The sequence below is a fragment of the Dendrobium catenatum genome, unplaced genomic scaffold (assembly GCF_001605985.2).
Source record: "Dendrobium catenatum unplaced genomic scaffold, ASM160598v2 fragScaff_scaffold_412, whole genome shotgun sequence".
NCBI lineage: Eukaryota > Viridiplantae > Streptophyta > Magnoliopsida > Asparagales > Orchidaceae > Dendrobium > Dendrobium catenatum.
In genome coordinates, this window is record NW_021318874.1 from 235,205 (window position 1) to 252,898 (window position 17,694).

The 17,694-nt window shown below is 34.3% G+C and overlaps 1 protein-coding gene across 1 annotated transcript in view; it reads right to left on the reverse strand.

Moving 5' to 3' along the window:
- Positions 1-17,694, reverse strand: part of LOC110092749 (protein unc-13 homolog) — a 71,663-nt gene that overhangs the window by 2,797 nt on the left and 51,172 nt on the right. The window contains 6 exon segments of the mRNA XM_028694158.1: positions 1,317-1,500; positions 1,576-1,671; positions 4,836-4,931; positions 5,015-5,092; positions 5,203-5,309; positions 13,540-13,674. Coding sequence (XP_028549991.1) covers positions 1,317-1,500; positions 1,576-1,671; positions 4,836-4,931; positions 5,015-5,092; positions 5,203-5,309; positions 13,540-13,674 — 696 coding nt within the window.

The following is a 17,694-nucleotide window of genomic DNA, read 5'->3' on the forward strand; positions in this document are numbered from 1 at the left end:
TTCCAGATCAAATCCAATTGATCCGCATTGCCATTGATAAAGCATAATAAAACAAGAAATATGATGTTGTTTTCACTCCCTCTCCTATATCACCATGAGAGCTCACAGCTCTCTACAAACACTATAACAGATCCACACAGCTTGTTGAACGCCTCTTCCCATTAATTTGTGAACTCTCATGTCTATTGAATTGACTGATAAAATTGGATTCATTAGAATGAAACCTGAACGAATTAGTAAACTGATGGACCGGCTAAGCCAGTTTAACCAATCAACCCGGCCCTAACAAGGGCGGCCCTGTCTAGTTGGCGGGCATAAGAGCCCTATGAGCCCCATAAGTGTGGGAGACAGGTAAGGAGAGAGGGGGGCTCAAAGGGGATTAATTTTACTTTTAATTACTTATCATGGAAAATCAAAATTGAGAGCGAATTAGGAAGTTTTATTTAGGGAAACAGACCTGATTTGAATTCAGATTTGAGAGGAAAGTAAGAAGGTTTATCTAAGAAAAGAGGTCCGATTTGAATTCAAATTTGAGATGGAATTACGAAGGTTTATTTATGATTAATTAGGTTGTTTTATTTTCATTATGTGATTTTGTGTTTTGGAGTAATTTTCTTTGGAGTTGTTCTTAGCGGCACCTAGGGTTTGTGCAGTAGTAGCTTAACTTATATATTGGTTAGTTGTACCGATATCAACAAAATTAGCCCATAATTACATTCTTTCTCACTAATTTTTACTATATTTTTTCTTTAGTTATTGCTTTTATTTTTTACTGTGTGAGATAAACACAAGAAGAGACCTTGGATCATCCTTTAGACCTCCACCCAAATAGTCTGCTAGAACTGAATTCAGATATGATGGAGGCTCCGTTATACTTGTTTAATTGATCTATTGCACTTTATCATTGTGGAATCTCTGGGTCATTGGATCTATTGTATAAACTGTTAATATCATTCCAGGACCATCTCCTTGGTGCCTCTTTGCATTGTTGGTTGCAAATTGGGATCACTATCTATGCTTAGATACTGTTTCCAGTTTGGCCATTTAATGCAACATATTCCAAATTATATGCTACTTTCTTTAGCTGAACTTAATCTTGGGTGCGTAGTCAATTAGAAATAGTATTTTGATTATGGAAGGTTCAACCTTTCCTTTAAATTTCGATTTGAAAGGAAGAAAATTATTTGCTTTAAGGAAATATAATATATAAAGGATCAATTAGCAAAATATCATCTCATAAGGTAGCATATTAGCAGACTGATAAAATAAAGCCCAATCAAGGATCATGACAAATAGCAATTGTTATCGAGACTCACCTGAAGACTTGGGAAGCTGATATCGAACTCTTAAAAATTCAGAAGCATTTTCGTCCTTCATATGACACAGCACCCTCAGGAAAGTATCAGCATCTTTTGCGCCTCTGTTTCCAGGTTTCTTGTGATCATGTTGATGATAAGTTTGTTTACTTGAATTAATCAACTTATCAATAATTGCTTCAGCCTGTAAAGCAGAAGCAAACGTTTAATTTTCTCAGAAGTCCAGGTTCAAGTAAAGCCAAACCAAGGGCTAGCAGACCTTCATGCTGTACAATTCTAAGATCTCTTCAGTTTGTTTTGCTTCTTCCTTAATGACATCATAATGGATACCTTGACCATTTGCTTCAAAAAGATCCTGCAGTACAATTATTTTTTTCTTTCATCATGTTAAGGGGAACAAAAAACCTAGAAGCAAAGACAATTATTTTCAGAATCCGCATATTTCGGGCAAAAACATACAGATTTGGAGAGGACAACTAAATCATTGATCAATAAAGGTGAATTCAAACGAATTAAAAGAATGGTATGAAGTAAATAAACCAAAAAGAAAAATAAAAATGAAAACATATGAGGGAAAGTTGTGTTATAACTTTTTGGCATCATAAAACGTTCATTCCCGCCTCTGAAACCAGAGAGCATTCAGTCAATGTTCAATCATGTTCAGGATTCCGTGGCTGGGAGCATATTTTCATGACAATAAAGAAAACTAGTAGAAAGATTTAATACTTGATCCCTGCACGATGATTGCAACAATTAATTCAAAATCATAGATTATCCAACTTAATTAATAGAGTAATTATCAAATCCCCAATAGCCAATAATCCCATGGTCAAGCATCAAATTTATAGTGTTTACTCATTCATGAATTTTATAGAAAGCTACAAAATCATTTAAAACATTGAAAGCATAATCTAATGATGTCTGGAAAAGTTTCTAATATTTTAATTACAGGAAATTATGGAAGTTGCCAGTTCCAAATAAATAAATAAGGCTAAATTCAAACTAAAAAAGGGGTGACAAGTATGCTTATCCATATAGTAACGACAATAATAATGTGTGAAAAATGCCACATGAAATAATGCATGAATAATCATTCGACATATATGATCGTTCTCATGATCCATTTTTAAATCATATAATTGGCAAAAAAGCCTTATTCAGGCCTGAAAATTGTAAGCTTGGGACGTTTAACGGGCACCTCAGTGCGGCGCCTCAAGGAAGCCACATTAAGGTGAACCATGCACTGAAGTTCTCAATTGATCTATCAATCAATTAAAGGTACTTTAAGTGTTGTTTCAAATTGTAGATGACTCCCTCTTTCTATTTTAGTCTCTTTCTTGATGTGTACAAAAATTTTTCTATATGTTTTTTAGTATATCTTTCTCCTTTCCAGCAAAGTCTCAAGGAGTAGTGTAGCAACAGTACCTGAACATTGCTTGCTAGCGAACCTGAACCTGGAGACCTTCAACTAGTAAAAATAGAGATGAAGTGGAGAATTATTTCAAACAATTTTTATTGAATTTAACTGCGGAAATCCAAGCCTATTTATCGGAAAAATTACAATAATAAATAAATTTAAAATAGATTTTATTCATCCTAAATTGACTCCACAATAGAAGGAAATTAATTCCTGAATAAACTCCACAATATAAGCAACTTCCTCTTCAAATAACAAACTAAATAACATCAAATTCAAAGATATTTATAATAGAATCTATCTTAAACTAGAATTTAAATTCAAATGCAAATTTATCCAAAACGAATTCAAAGCTCATCATTATTATGTTGTAATCTGTATTTTAATCCAACGATCCAACTTTCAGTGAAATGATCTCCCTCATACGACATTTGATTCATAATCTGATTGGGCCCTATGGAGTCTACGAGAGACGCTTTTGATCTTAACAATGTGATATGAAAATCATCACCACTACAATTTCAATCAAGATAATTAAACTGTTAAACCATCAACAAACACAATCATCTAATTTTGTCATAATATGATGCCCATATTGCATATCATTTATGATTTGATCTCCAAATCATCAGCTCAAGTACAAAACAACAATTGTTGATTCCCCGTTGCAATAGTAATGAATTCATAATCTAGAAAGATGTGTAACAATAGAAAGTTGACATAGGAGGAAACCGACAACATCGCATGAGAAAGTAGTCAAATAACCAAAAAGGCAAATGCGAATAACAAGATAAATTACCAATTAGCGACTACCGCAAACAGAAATATAGGAGGATATTTGAACACAGGTCATCCAGGCTAAATAATTTGTAAAGAGTGATCAATCACAATCAGAACCTAAGAGGAAGATCTCATATCCGATGTTATAATGCAACAATGGATGAGAGGATAAAAAGTAGCAACAACACGTGTTTAAAGGGATATAACAACTTTATCCAGAGTATCGGTATAGCTGGGAAGGGATTCTGCATCCTTAGGGATTTGTGATAATGCATATATATAACACTAAGAATGATTGTATATTTGATGGATGCTTATATGTAGGAAGTTAAATAAGAAAGACATTTAAGTTTTATGATGATAGTTGGACAAGCTTTCAATGTTCTAACCATCACAATTGGTTGAGTGATGTGGAATCCATTCCTAAGCTCCGCTCTAGGGGTGTTAAAACGGGTCGTCGGGTCGGTTTCGGGTTGAACCGGGCCTGACTCGGGAGAAAAGTATTATATGGAGCCCGCCTTCATTAAATCTACTAATAAAATAAAAAGATCCAGGCATGGCATGCCAACAGCAAGCTCCTAGCACCTTCCCATCAAGACAGTTAATTTTATCCACTAAACAAAATAAAAAGATCCTTGCAACTTCAATATGCACTCTCACTAGTATGATACATGGCAGGCAAATAATATTACAGAATGCCTGCAAGCAAATCAATAAGGGGCTTGTTGGTTTGCTAAAAAAGTAATGCATAGTCAAATGAAATATAGCGTAAATGAAATACAAAATATTTAAAATATTTGGTGTTGTTTGAATGAGCATAAAATAAATATATTTTTTTACTATAAGTAAAATAAATATAATAAAGCCCAACAATGATTGTGGCCAGTGAGTGGCGACAAAGGCTAGCGATAGAGGCCGGCGACGTTTGGCAACGACAGTGAAATAAGCTTGTGGTGAAAAAAGAATTCGGCCAAAAACAAGCAAGTTTAGAATACATAAAAAATGAACTACATAATGAAAAAGCATTTACCAAAACTTTACTCTATATTTTTTTTCATCAAATCAAACTACTAACTTTTCAAATACCTAGCATTTGAAATATTTTTCATTCCTTTTTCAACAAATCAAATAGCCCCTAAATAAAACAAGCATTGCAAATGAAGAACTAAAGGAATAAAATAAGTTTGAACATAAACTGTATATCAATATATACAAGAAACCCAAATTTTTAAGCATGAAATGCATTCATATTCATATCTCTATGGTACGAATGAAGATTTAAACAGAGGTGCAGCAAACATCTATTATAGCACGTTCCAAACCTTTAGCATATTTAGATCTTCATGTAAAATTTCTACATCTGTGTGAGAGAAAGCACGAGAAGGACCTCCATCCAGCATCACCCAAATATAACCAGCCTGTCATATGAAATACACATTATTATAGAGGTTTAAATTAAATTAAAGCTAAACAAACCAAAGACAATATCTAAAAAGGATACCATTGATGCTCTGCAAATGCTTAAGACAACATGATCTCGAAGTTCATCAATAATTAAATCACATATGCGATCAAGTATCTACAATACAAATCACCAAAAAGTTCCTATTACTGCCGCAATAATGCAAATTAACAAATTTGAAATTATACATTCAAATGATTATTGATTTATTAGAAAGTTTGACTCACCCCATCTAGTTCAGGAAGAAACGTGTCCAAACGAAATCTTTTGACACCACCTCTGTACAATAAATAAATGAATGTCTCTCTCATATCCCAGAATATGGCCCTTGCTCCTGTAAAACAAAAGAACCGATAAAAAATAAGTTCTATCAGAAATTTAAAAGTATATATACGTGGAAAAACAACAAGACCTACATATATCTTTTCAAATGGAGATATTGGATGTGCTTCCAGGATATATTACAAAAATGAAGTCATTAATATATGTTATATGTTGCTGACTTCTAAAAAACTTAAGATAGAATTTAAAGCAAATCAAAAGTTATATAAATGGAGGAAACATTTTAAGGTGACGACTTGACATAAGTGGGGCAAGGTCAGAATAAAGGATGGCAACCTTTATAGGATGAAATAACAACAATGATGTGCTACAATAAGCATCTAGTAGTCAAAGGTTTATATATCTTCAATACAAAAGAGTAGGGCCATAAATAATGATACAATTAGTAGAATCAAAGCTCCGCAATTATATTAAGGGAATAACAAGGAAACTTGAAGGATAGATTTTTATCAGAAAGAAAGAAAGACTCCTATGTTGTATGGTTCAAATTGTTGTCCAACACGTCCTTCTAAGCTAAATGTAAGATGTTAGGATTGGCAAGAAGATCTAACTGAAATAGCTTCCATCTCAAAGTTTTAAGTGGATAACACTTCCACATATTAGACTCTTGGAGCTATTGACTCTCCAAGTGATTGAGTCAACCACTAAGTCAATAAGGTTTAAGACTTAATTGCAGCAAATTTGGAAGTAAAAATAAACCCTATAGAGTAATAAAAAAATGCCACATAAATAAGCATGCCCTTCTTAATACCTAGTGAGATACAAATATGAACTATCTACCCTTCATTGATTGGATGTAGTGCTCAACCCAATGTTAAATGATTGGAATAGCCAAAGGAGAGGTGGAGTAATAAATATCCTTCTAGAATCCTCAGACAAGCACAGAAAAGATGACATGAAAGCAAATCTACTTTTATGGTTGAATCACAAAATGAATTTTTCCTTATTTGTAATGTCAGGAAGCAACAAGAACCCTCTAGGAGGAAGAAAATGGAAGAATACTACATGGATACCATTTGCAAGATAATAAATAAAATTGTTGACCTCCTTTTTTATGTTGATCACTCACATAGCTGCATTGAATATTTCGTAGATCGATATACTTGCCCGTGCTGCCGTCTCTAATGAAGGGTCAACTTGGACATTTTACATCAATTTGTCGTCAGCTTTGGAATTTATTCCTTTTGATCACATATTGTTCATTTATCGTATTTTAAACAAATGTGATCGGGGCAACACCGAGTTGATGGGTATTTTACGTGCATTTAAGCCTTTATCGCACATGTTTGCTCTATGTGTAAAATATTTTGATCAGGCCTTTGTTACGCGAAACAGACTACGTGAGTGCGTCTGACTAGTTGAGACGCAACAAATGAGCTCATTCGAGCTCGAATTGGGTGTCATCTGATGCGTGTTCAAGAGAGAGAATTAAAGGTTATTATCATTATTTCTTTTAATATGTAATAAAAGGATTATTATTATTATCATTATAATTATTATTTTGAATATATAATAAAGATTATTATTATTATCATCATTATTATAATAATTAGTATTATTATTATCATTTTAAATATATAGTAAAAAGAAGAGGTTTTTATTTATTTTATTTAAAATTAAAATATAAAATATACAATTAATAAATACTGATAAATATTAAATAAGTATAAATAACATCCTATTCAAATTGAATTCAATTGAGCTCAATTGAACCAAATTTAAATCAAATCAAGTCAATTCGAGTATGTTTCACTAAATTGACTCGATCGAATCAAATCAAACTCGAATCAACTCAAATTGATCCAAATCAGGTTCAATTCAGACCCAATTTCAATTCAATCCTCAAATCTGCGTTTAATTGGTTGTTATAAATCATCAGTTTGAATTTAAAGGCCCATACCCTCTTGAATTTCACTTTGTCTGCATGTTGCTCCTCGAAAAAATTCCATGGCAGACATTGAGTGCAACAAATCCTTCCATATTGGCGAATCTGGCATACAAGATGAGTAGGCTTCCTCTTCTGGTTTATTGTCTCTACGTGCTTTTGATTCATCCAAGAAAGAGGCACGAAGACTCTCCGATTTGGGCCCTCTCTTTCGAACAATTATTACGTCCTCCGACCGGACGTAGAGGAACGTCCGGTCGGAGGCCAAATCGCGCCAAAAAACGAGAAATACCGAGCAATACCAAACAATAACGAGGAATACCATCACGCGAAGACCCAATACCGAGTTATACCGAGCTATACCGAGTTATACAAAAGTTGTACCGAGTTTTTTGGCGGGATTACGTTCCTCGAAGTCCTTACACCGGACCTAATAAAAGTTCCTCTCTTTCACACAAACCTCCAACAGCTCGAGACACACAAAATCCCTCCCACTAACGACTCTAGCGATCGAAGCGCTCACGTAAGACATACTCATGCCTCAAGCCCGCTCAATCCCTTCCCTCCGAGGTTTGGAGCTCTTCCTCATGCAAACACTAGGCTGGCTAGTCGATCCCACATCTTCACGCAAGAACCGCTCGGGCTCCCTCTTACAGACAAATCGTTCAGCCACAACTCTCACGCCTCCATTCTCCCTCAAGACTATCACACCTCTCATCCTGATAATAGCATCCAAAGGCTCCATCCCTCGACCTCATCCGAATGGATCGTAAGCCGACCACCTACCAAGCTCTGATCGACCATGGTCTTCGCCGATCTCGCCGCCCATCTTGTCAAATCCGACTTCCTGATGCACACAGATCTACCTCCAGCTCGCTCTTCTCTTCATTTGTGTGCAGCACAGAGGTCGGACGCCTCTCTCTTGCGACCCCCATCCAGACAAACTTCCAGTTGCCAGACTTGAGCGACTTCTGACCCTACAGTTGCCAATCAAGGCACCTCCAACAAGCTATAGCCTATTTTTTTGGGTGCGTTAGCACCCAAAATTTTCGACATACGAGCTATGGATTTTTCCTTGTATCACTGGCGCCCGATCTCTCGTACTCCCCGAGGCTTACATTTTTTAGCACTTTAGCACCCGAAATTTTTAAATCCATGCTATTTATTTTCCTTCATGCTGTCAGCAGCCAATCTATCATGTGCGCCAATGAACTTATTTTTCCTCGCTTTTCCAACTTTGATTTATAGTCTGCGCTGGCGACGAATTTTTCTTACGGCATAGCCAATGGGGCACGAAGATTCCCACGTGCAAATAGTTCTTCAAATTTTTCACAGCATAGGCACGACTCATGTGTGTGCTTCGAGGCTCATTTGTGTTTGAGAACACTTCATCTTCTAGGCATGCATCGGAGAAGCAACGAAGCATGGTGTCAATTGACACTACTAGCGCATTTCCCGATAAGGCCACCCAGCTTCCCTCTAATAGACGGCAGGGCTTATTGCATTATGAATGCCCTGGTAGTTCAAAAATGGCCAAAAAGCTTACAATTTTTTTTGCATGGGTAGTTCTGACACCTCTAGCTTCAAATTTCGAATGACTAAAGGATCGATAGGCTACACTTTCACAGTTCGTATTCGCACTGAAAATCAGAATCAAACAAGGTTTTACCCATTTGTTCCACACGAGATTTTTATTCTCGTTGAGCTCATCTTAGAACACCTTCGTTATCTTTTAACGGATGTATCACCCTAGCCAAACTCCCCACCTGACAATGTCTTCCGCCTGGATCGACCCGCCAGGGCGAGACTTAAAAGCCAAAAGGAGGGGTCAGACCCCGCCTCCATCTCACAGAAAAAGTAAAATAAAGTTATAAAATACGACATGTTGTATAAAACATTAAAAACAAATACAACAACCTCCCATCCCAATACTCAGCTTAAAGGAAAATGTACATAAGCCATACTAACCCTAAGTTTTGTCTAGAAATTACCATAAAAAGTAAATTGGATCGACATGAAAAAAGCAAAGACACTATATCAGCCATAATATTGTTGCCATGGCATTAAAAGAGCTTACGAGTATTTCTCTCACTTCCCTAAACTCTTATTGAAACAAATTTGGAGTATTTTTATTAAGATATGGTAAAATTTTACAATGTCATAAAAATTTCAGGAGCATTAAAATCGAAATTGTCAAATCAAAAGGAGCCAAAAATGTAGTAGCTATTGCGAGGATCATATCTGACTTTGGGAAAGAGAAGCATATATGTTTGAGTCATCAAGTTACATGAAACTAACCAGAGTTCTCTAGCAAAGACTCAGCCTTTCGGAAACCAAGCTATATTTGGAAAATAATCAAGAATAAGAGCAATCAGAAAAAAAAATACGGCGTGATTATGTATCCAAGAAAGATGATTAAAAAATATATTTCCTACATAAGAATGATGATTGTTTAAAAGTAAATGATGACAGCCGCATAAAGCAAACGATCCTCTGCAGACCAGAAAGGTTGACTCTATAGAGGATCATTTGATAAAGCAAATGATCCTCTGCCTTTATGGTCTGTAGAGGATCATTTGCTTTATGCGGCTGTCATCATTTATTTTTCCACACTCTCATCATGCTTCTGTAGAAAATATGTATTTCAATCATCTCTCTTGGAATTATAACCGTACCTTTTTTTTCTGATTACTCTTATACTTAATTATTTTCCAGAGGTAGATTGATTTCCGAAGTCTAAGTTTATGCCAGAGAACTCTGGTGAGTTTCATGTAACTTGATGACTCAAACATATATGTGTCTCTTTCCCAAAGTCAAATATAATTCTCACAATAGCTACAACATTTTTGGCTCTTTATGCTTTGACAATTTTGATTTTAATACTCATGAATTTTTTATGACATAGTAAAATTTTACCATATCTTAATAAAAAATAATTCAAATTAGTTTTAATAAGAGTTTAGGGAAGTGAGAGAAATACTCGTAAGTAAGCTCTTTCAATGTCATGACAACAATATTATATTATTATGGTTGATATTGTGTCTTTCCTTTCTTCATGTCGATCCAATTTATTTTGCATGGTAATATCTAAGCAAAACTTAGGGTTGGTCTGGCTTGTGTATATTTCCTTTTAAGCAAGGTATTAGGATGGGAGGCTGTTGTATATGTTTCTAATGTTTTCTATAGCATGTCATATTTTATAATTCACCATTGCATTACCAATTTTTAATTTTAAAACCCAATCAAAGTCAAAGAGAATAATATAAGCAAGAGATGTCTTCTTCTTACATACGTGAGGATAATGCGAGAAGGGAGTTTTCTTCGTGCGCATCATGCCTGACCAAGCGGCCCATAATCGCTGTTCCTGCGTGCGGCATCTAGAGCTGCATGTCTTGAGCACTTGTTTACGTGCAAGGGAAAATGAGAGGTACATTGGAGATGATTTTGGTAACAAAGCTATGAAGCATTCAATGGCCTCCATTTCTTTCAAATGGAGGTGTTATAGCCGGTTGCACCGTTAACTTGCTCCAGTGAGATAAATTCTAAAACTTAGAGCCCCATAGGTTTTCAACGCCTTGCATGTTCATAGTATCCCCAAACCTTAGGTCCTTATAGTAATCATGCATTTAATTTTCCAGACCCGATAACCCACTGGTGAATGGGATTTTACTCGCTGGTGACAAGATTAGAGATGTGTAGAACAAATTTATCATTCACATTTAGAATTTTTTTCCTTTGATTTTTCATAAATCATAATGTATATTAATAATAAAGAAAAGATAATCAAATATAAATAAGGTGAATTCATCAAGCTTTAAAAAATAAAGAGTATTAATTAAATAAATAAATAAATAATAAAATAAGTAAATTAAAAATAAATAAATAAATAAAAATAATTAATAATTAGATGAAAATAAAATAAAATTTTAAAATAGAACCAAATAATTAAACATAAATAATCCTAACTTATTAATTAAAAATTAATTAAAAACTCAAATAAATCATTAAAATTTTAAATAAAGTAAATAAAAATCAATGAACTATAATCCAATTTTAATCATCTCAGACTAAAATAAGACTTCATAATCAATATAATTAAACTTGGCTTAATTAAATAAATTCATTAAGTAAATACTAAGCAATTAATTAAAGGACCTTTTATGCTTTATGTTTGACTCATTTAGAGAGCATATTAGCATTGAATTTAAGAGGCCCTTAATCAATTTTAAATAACAAGAAAACCCTTATGCATTATATTTAACTCCATTTAGAAGATACATATACATTGGATTTGGGGGGTCTAATGGAGTGTGTCATGTGATTTGTAACTCCCAAGTCAATGATCCATAAGCCTTTCAAATGCTTTCTAGAGACACTTAATCTAATGGATATAGGAAATTTATCTAAAAGTGCAAGAGAAAAAGATGCAAGTAATTTTTTGAAGGATACCAAGAGTTGTCTTCTTTGTTGAGCTCTCTGAAGTTGGACTGTACTTCTGGGTGGGCTAGCTTATTGTAGTGTTAGCTTATGATGTCCCTTTATTTTGTCCACTTTTGTTATTTCACTCCTTACTTGGAGGCTTTTCATATAACTTCTAGCAGGTCTCCTTTATGTCTGTATTTCTTGCAATAACTGCACCAAAGGGAGTCTTTATTATTTTTAGGTTTTGAGAAATCCTTACATATTTCCTTCCATAGTGCCTCTTTGGTTGTCACCATTAATGAACCTTTTTTTTTGTCACCACTAATGAACCTTCAACAGCCTTTAGTTCAAGCATTACCCATCATCGACTTTCCTCCACACGAATGAGAGAAAAGGTCTCACTTCGTGAAGGTGTCTCCTCTTAGCCAAGGATCTGAACTCTAATATGATCAAACTCTGCATTTAATCATACAAGAAAGTCATACACTTTATCTTTCTCAATAAAACTTTTCAGATCTTCTAGACACTTGGTCTCTATACATCTGTAGTGATCAAGTTTTTGCCACAAGCCTTAAAGGAGAGAATGGCATATTCAATCACAGTCTTGCTTCTTTGTTTTGTGCTTCTCACATTGACCTTAATTTCGAAGACTTTACCAGTATATTGAGCTTTTGAGAAGGTTTGTCTAACGGCGTCCCATATGTCCTTTGCAGTAGATAGGAACATAAAAGCATCACTAACTTTTGGAGTCATGAAATTTCACATCCATAACATAATCATAGAGTTTGCTTCATCCCATGCCCAAAAATTAAATTCTTCTTTTAGTCCTACCCCAAGGAGGTGATTCATCTTTCCTTCCCCTTTCAATTAGATCTTCACAAATTGAGAAAACTTCAAGTAATTCTTCCTATTTAAGCGATAGGAAGGTTACATATTTGGAGGTCTCATCTTACTTGTTGCACCATAAAGTCCTCCATTTGGTCAAGTTTTGGGAGGAATTAGCTCCAGACATTGCTGAGTCAAAGGATAGTGATGAAGGCTATATCAATCAAGCCAATTAGGTGCAGTGCAACAATGAAGGCAGTGTTGGTTATAGATAGGATAGCAAGGGAGTAGGTGCAAGATTGGCTCAGGCCACACACGAGAGAAACCTCGCTCGATATTGCTAGCAATCAACTATATTAGACCAAACAAAATTAATCATCAAACAAACAACAAATTGAAGTACAATAGGGTGATAAAATGCATGTTATTAGCATGAAAGAAGGAACATAAATATTTATTGATTAAATGAGGTAGTACACGAGCATATCTGCACTATGGTGTAAGGCATCATCAATGATAAGGGAAAGAAAAGAGTGCTTTTAGTTGTCTTTGAATCACCATAAATGGTGTTTCCTCAATAGACGTTTTTATATTCTGCTATAATTTTCTTTTCATTCCTATAATTGTCTGAATTAGGTATAATATAACCTGAATATATTTGTTTATGAGGTGAATAGCAATCATTTATGAGGCAGTTAGTTTTTGGGACTATTTCTTTGCTTACCGTCGGTGCATGGCTATATATATTACTACAATGTTTCTTATAATAGTAGAGTAATAAATATATCTCTCCGAGATGCTTTTTCAACTCTTTTATAATAGTACTTGAGAAAACTTGAAGCTAACGAAGTTGATAAAATTAACCATTCATCATAACGAGTGAACTACTGGTGAGATCCAGCACAATAAAAAAAGCTATTTTGAGAAAGAAAACAAGTTTTTGTTAAATACAATATGATTTATTCATACCCAATTTACGGAAAAATAAATGAAGTTCACATTTACCCTAATAAGATTCATCTTTATACAAGAAATAGACAATTAGACTGCTAATGCAAGGTTAAAAACATAAACAAAAAAGTCAACTCACCAATAAAATCAAGGATCACATTACTTGCACCAATAGCACTTGTTCTAATGTCATCAAATATAGTAAACAGTTCATCAACTGATTCCCTAGAGGACGTTAATTCTTCCTCTGATCTTCCATAAATATGATGATCCGCTGTCAGAGGGGAAGAAATCCCATAACTGTTAAAGCACAAAACTATAAAGGAAGAGCTATGTGTAGATCACTCGAATCATACATATTTATGAACTGTAGAACTATTGAAAATTGTACAAAAGCAAATATATATATATATATATAAGCTGGGGTTTAGCTATAAATTTTGATATTTGGGTGGAATTTTGATAAATGGAGTTAGGGGATGCTTGCTTTTTAAATAGCTAACATTTGAGTTTTATGCATGAAATTGCCGCAACAAGAAAACATGGCATAATATTCTAGAACCTCTTTTTCGATTAAAACCCCTCACCTCCTATTGGAGGTAAAAGCATATCACCATCCAGTCCCATATCTGGCAGTTATCCGTCTACTACTGTCACGATCCGGCCCGGTTAACTCGTATAGACGAGGCGGGAACGGAATCGGACGATCAGAACAGTTCAATCATCATATTTCATGTATAATAATTCTAAAAGACTTCCATATGAATTTAAAAGCACCTCTAAACTTTTTCCAAAACATATATTTAACATTTCAAATCCGTACGGAATTTGATACAAGTTCTTTCTTTCCAATTAATGAAATTTAGTATTGAATCTAAAAAAAGAATTAGTATCTATAAAAATAATTAGATAATAGAACTTGTACCTTGTAAACCGATAACGGGAGAACGAAATCAGGATAAAAACCAATTCCTATAATTATGAAACCCATGTGAGATACGGAAGAATAGGCAATACGTTTTTTTTTTAATTGCGTTGACCAAGAGAAGTTGAAATATCATTTCGATCGAAATTTTGTGACGAATTTAATAAAATTTATTTCGTCGAATTCCGAAGACAATGAAATTTCACTTAAGTTCGTCGCGGCGCATCGAAATGCATGCGACGCACTCAAATGACGAATTTCGGGTTTTACAACTACTTTGTTTAGGAAATAATTAACTATCTAGACTACTTAGTTCGATAGTATAACAAGTAATGGAAAAGATACCACAATGGAGATTTTCAAGAAAAAAATGGTAGTTGATACAACTAAACGATAACTAGTAACACCATGAAGGTTTCATTTCAGAGATATGGCTTCAAAAAAATCAGGAAGTGGCTTTGTTATTTTGCAAAGAATGTAGAAACATTCAAAATAAGAAGCTCAAAACGTGCCCGGAAGGCATATAAAGAAGGAATTCTGTTATACAATCCTCCATCCCAACTATCACAAGCAAAGGAAAGGAAAATTAGGATAAATATCATGAAAGTCCATTGGGTTTGAACTCCGTGATTTTAAAAATGCTCCGTTCTGATCCCAAACATTTAGGCGTAAATCCTTCCATAAAAAAAATTATCAATTGATCATAAAACGACACAAATACTCCCTTTCACTTTTCCCTTCTTTTGTTATAGAAAATCACCTGCGATCAAAAGATACTGGAAAAATGACCTCCGCTTCCACCTCTCCTATTTATCTTCCTCTTCTTCTCCAACCTTGAAGAAGTGTGTGGCTAGATGTAGTTTGAAAATGATCAAACCTCAAAAAAAAAAAATTTGATCACAAGAATTGTAGGACCTTTTCGGTTGCCTACACCTCTCCTATTTCTTCTTCCTATTCTCTGACATTATCAGAGTGAGCCTCGCTCAACCTTAGTGAAAAATAAATAATCCTAGAACAAGAGAAAAATATTGAGGATGGCAGTATCTTGATTATAGGAAATTAATTTCATTCAAATTGAAGTTAAAAGGTCGCATCAACAAAACTAATGGATTATGTAACATCATCAATGAAAATGAACCCCGTTGAGGATTGAAAACTAAGCTGAGGGACAATAGTGAAATTTCAAATAACTTGGAAAACAAAATGAAGAGTTCTTAAAATAGTGAACCCATCTTAAGTGTGGTCCAAATCAAAGAGACTCAACTGATATTTATCCAAAAATATATATACAGTGCTTCACTTTTTTCTTTTTTTCTTTTTTTGAAGAAAAAAAAACCAAAAAAAATAAAGTGAAGCACTGTATATATATTTTTGGATAAATATCAATTGAGTCTCTTTGATACAGTGCTTCACTTAACCTTTAAAGGCAGTGCAGGAAAATATTTAGAAGTATAGATGCGAGTCTTAGCTAAGAACTTATTAGAACATTTCTTAGATGTCCAAAATTAGAAAGTTCAACAACATTTGAATTTCACACCCATAGAAATTAGTATGATTACACCTTAATCATAATATTACTTCATGATATGCATGTCTCACTAAATACAATATTAAAAAGTATAACTTGCCGTGAAAGAAAACATACAAGAAAATTTGCAATTAGGTTGATTTTTTTATGAGTTGCAACAATACCCTCAATTTTTATGCCGCCTTCTCCAATCAATAAGTAGATACATATTAACATTCTCCTTTTCTTTTATCATTGATGTCCGTATGTGATAAATAGTCCAGCTTCTCAATCCTAAAAATAACTAAAGTGGAGCTTAGAGTTCACAGTAAATGAATTGCAAGAAATTAACCCTGCTCAAGTGACAAATGAAATTTAGTTCATCCATCTTTTTTTTTTTTTTACAACCATCTTTATGATTTAGTCATGTATTAATTATAATAATTCTTTTAGAAACTACGAAGCTTTTTTTTTTAATACGGTCAAAATTTATTGTGCATTCAACCAGATGGACAGTAAAGATATAGCTAGAGAATCCATTGAATCTAAAATGGATACCCTTGCTATATAAAGGCTTCACCTTATATCAAAAATCTTAATATATTTTGAAACTTTTAAAAAATGATGATATGCCTCTGATACGCCAAGGGGGGGTCACATGGCCAGCCCGAACCAGCCCAGGCTAGCCCTAGCCGAACCATCCCTTTGGCTAAGCGGAACTAGGGGCAACGGAGAGGGAGATTTCGGCTCCCCTTGTGGGGCCCAAGGGAGCTATTATTCATTATGTAAGGAAGATAAATCAAGGGGGAGCCATTTAGAAAGATTTCCTAATTGTGTTTATGTTGTTTAGGAAAGTTTTAATTATTTAGGAAGGTTTTCTAATTATGTTTATGCTGCCTAAAAGATTTTAATTATTTATAAAGGTTTCCTAATTGTGCTTATGATGTTTAGGAAGATTCCAATTGTGTTTAATGTGTATAAGTGCTATTTAAGTGGTAGTTTTGTCTAGAGTTATGAGGAGATGTGTGCTGAGTTTATTTTCTAGGATTTAATATGAGTTTCCTAGCGGAAGCTAGGGTTTCTGGGAGAGCCGATCGAATAGTAGATCAATTGTATCTTTCGTTACAGTTGAAATAATCAAAAATCAGCCCCCATATTTGTATTCTTGTGTTTTTCTTCTATATACTTTGTTGTTTTAACTTCCAATATGCATCAAATTGATATCAGAGTAAGGTTTTGGAAACATGACAGCAAAGAAGGTGGATGCGTTGGGGGTTATGAGGAGATGTGTGCTGAGTTTATTTTCTAAGATTTGGTGTCAATTTACTAGCGGCGGCTAAGGTTTGTGAGAGAGGCGATCCACCGCTCGAATAGTAGATCAATTGTATCTTTCATTATTGTTGAAAAAGTAATCAAAAATCAACCCCCATTTTTGTATTCCTACATTCTATCTGTTTCGTTGATTTTACTTCCAAGATACATCAACCTGCCTCAATTGGAGATACCAAGCCTTACTTGATATTGAACATAGATTAAATCAATCATACCATGGATTCAGTAAGGTAGTTTTTTTCTGTTATTATAATTTCTCTCTGCTCCCATGACTTGTTTTCATTTTACTTTTCTCCTTGCCATCAAGTGTCATAAAAACTTCCAATGCGGTAACAACTTGGATCTCCTAAATCGCTTCTCACTGTGAGAGCTCTAAAAATGGAATGATCTCAAATTGTGCATAATTTGAATTCAAGGATCCACCTTCCCATCTCCTCTTTGCTAGTAGACCAAATGTTTTTCTAAGTTATATTAGTAAGCAATGTTTTTAATGGAACAAATGCACCAATAAATCCCTTGCATTTTTCTAA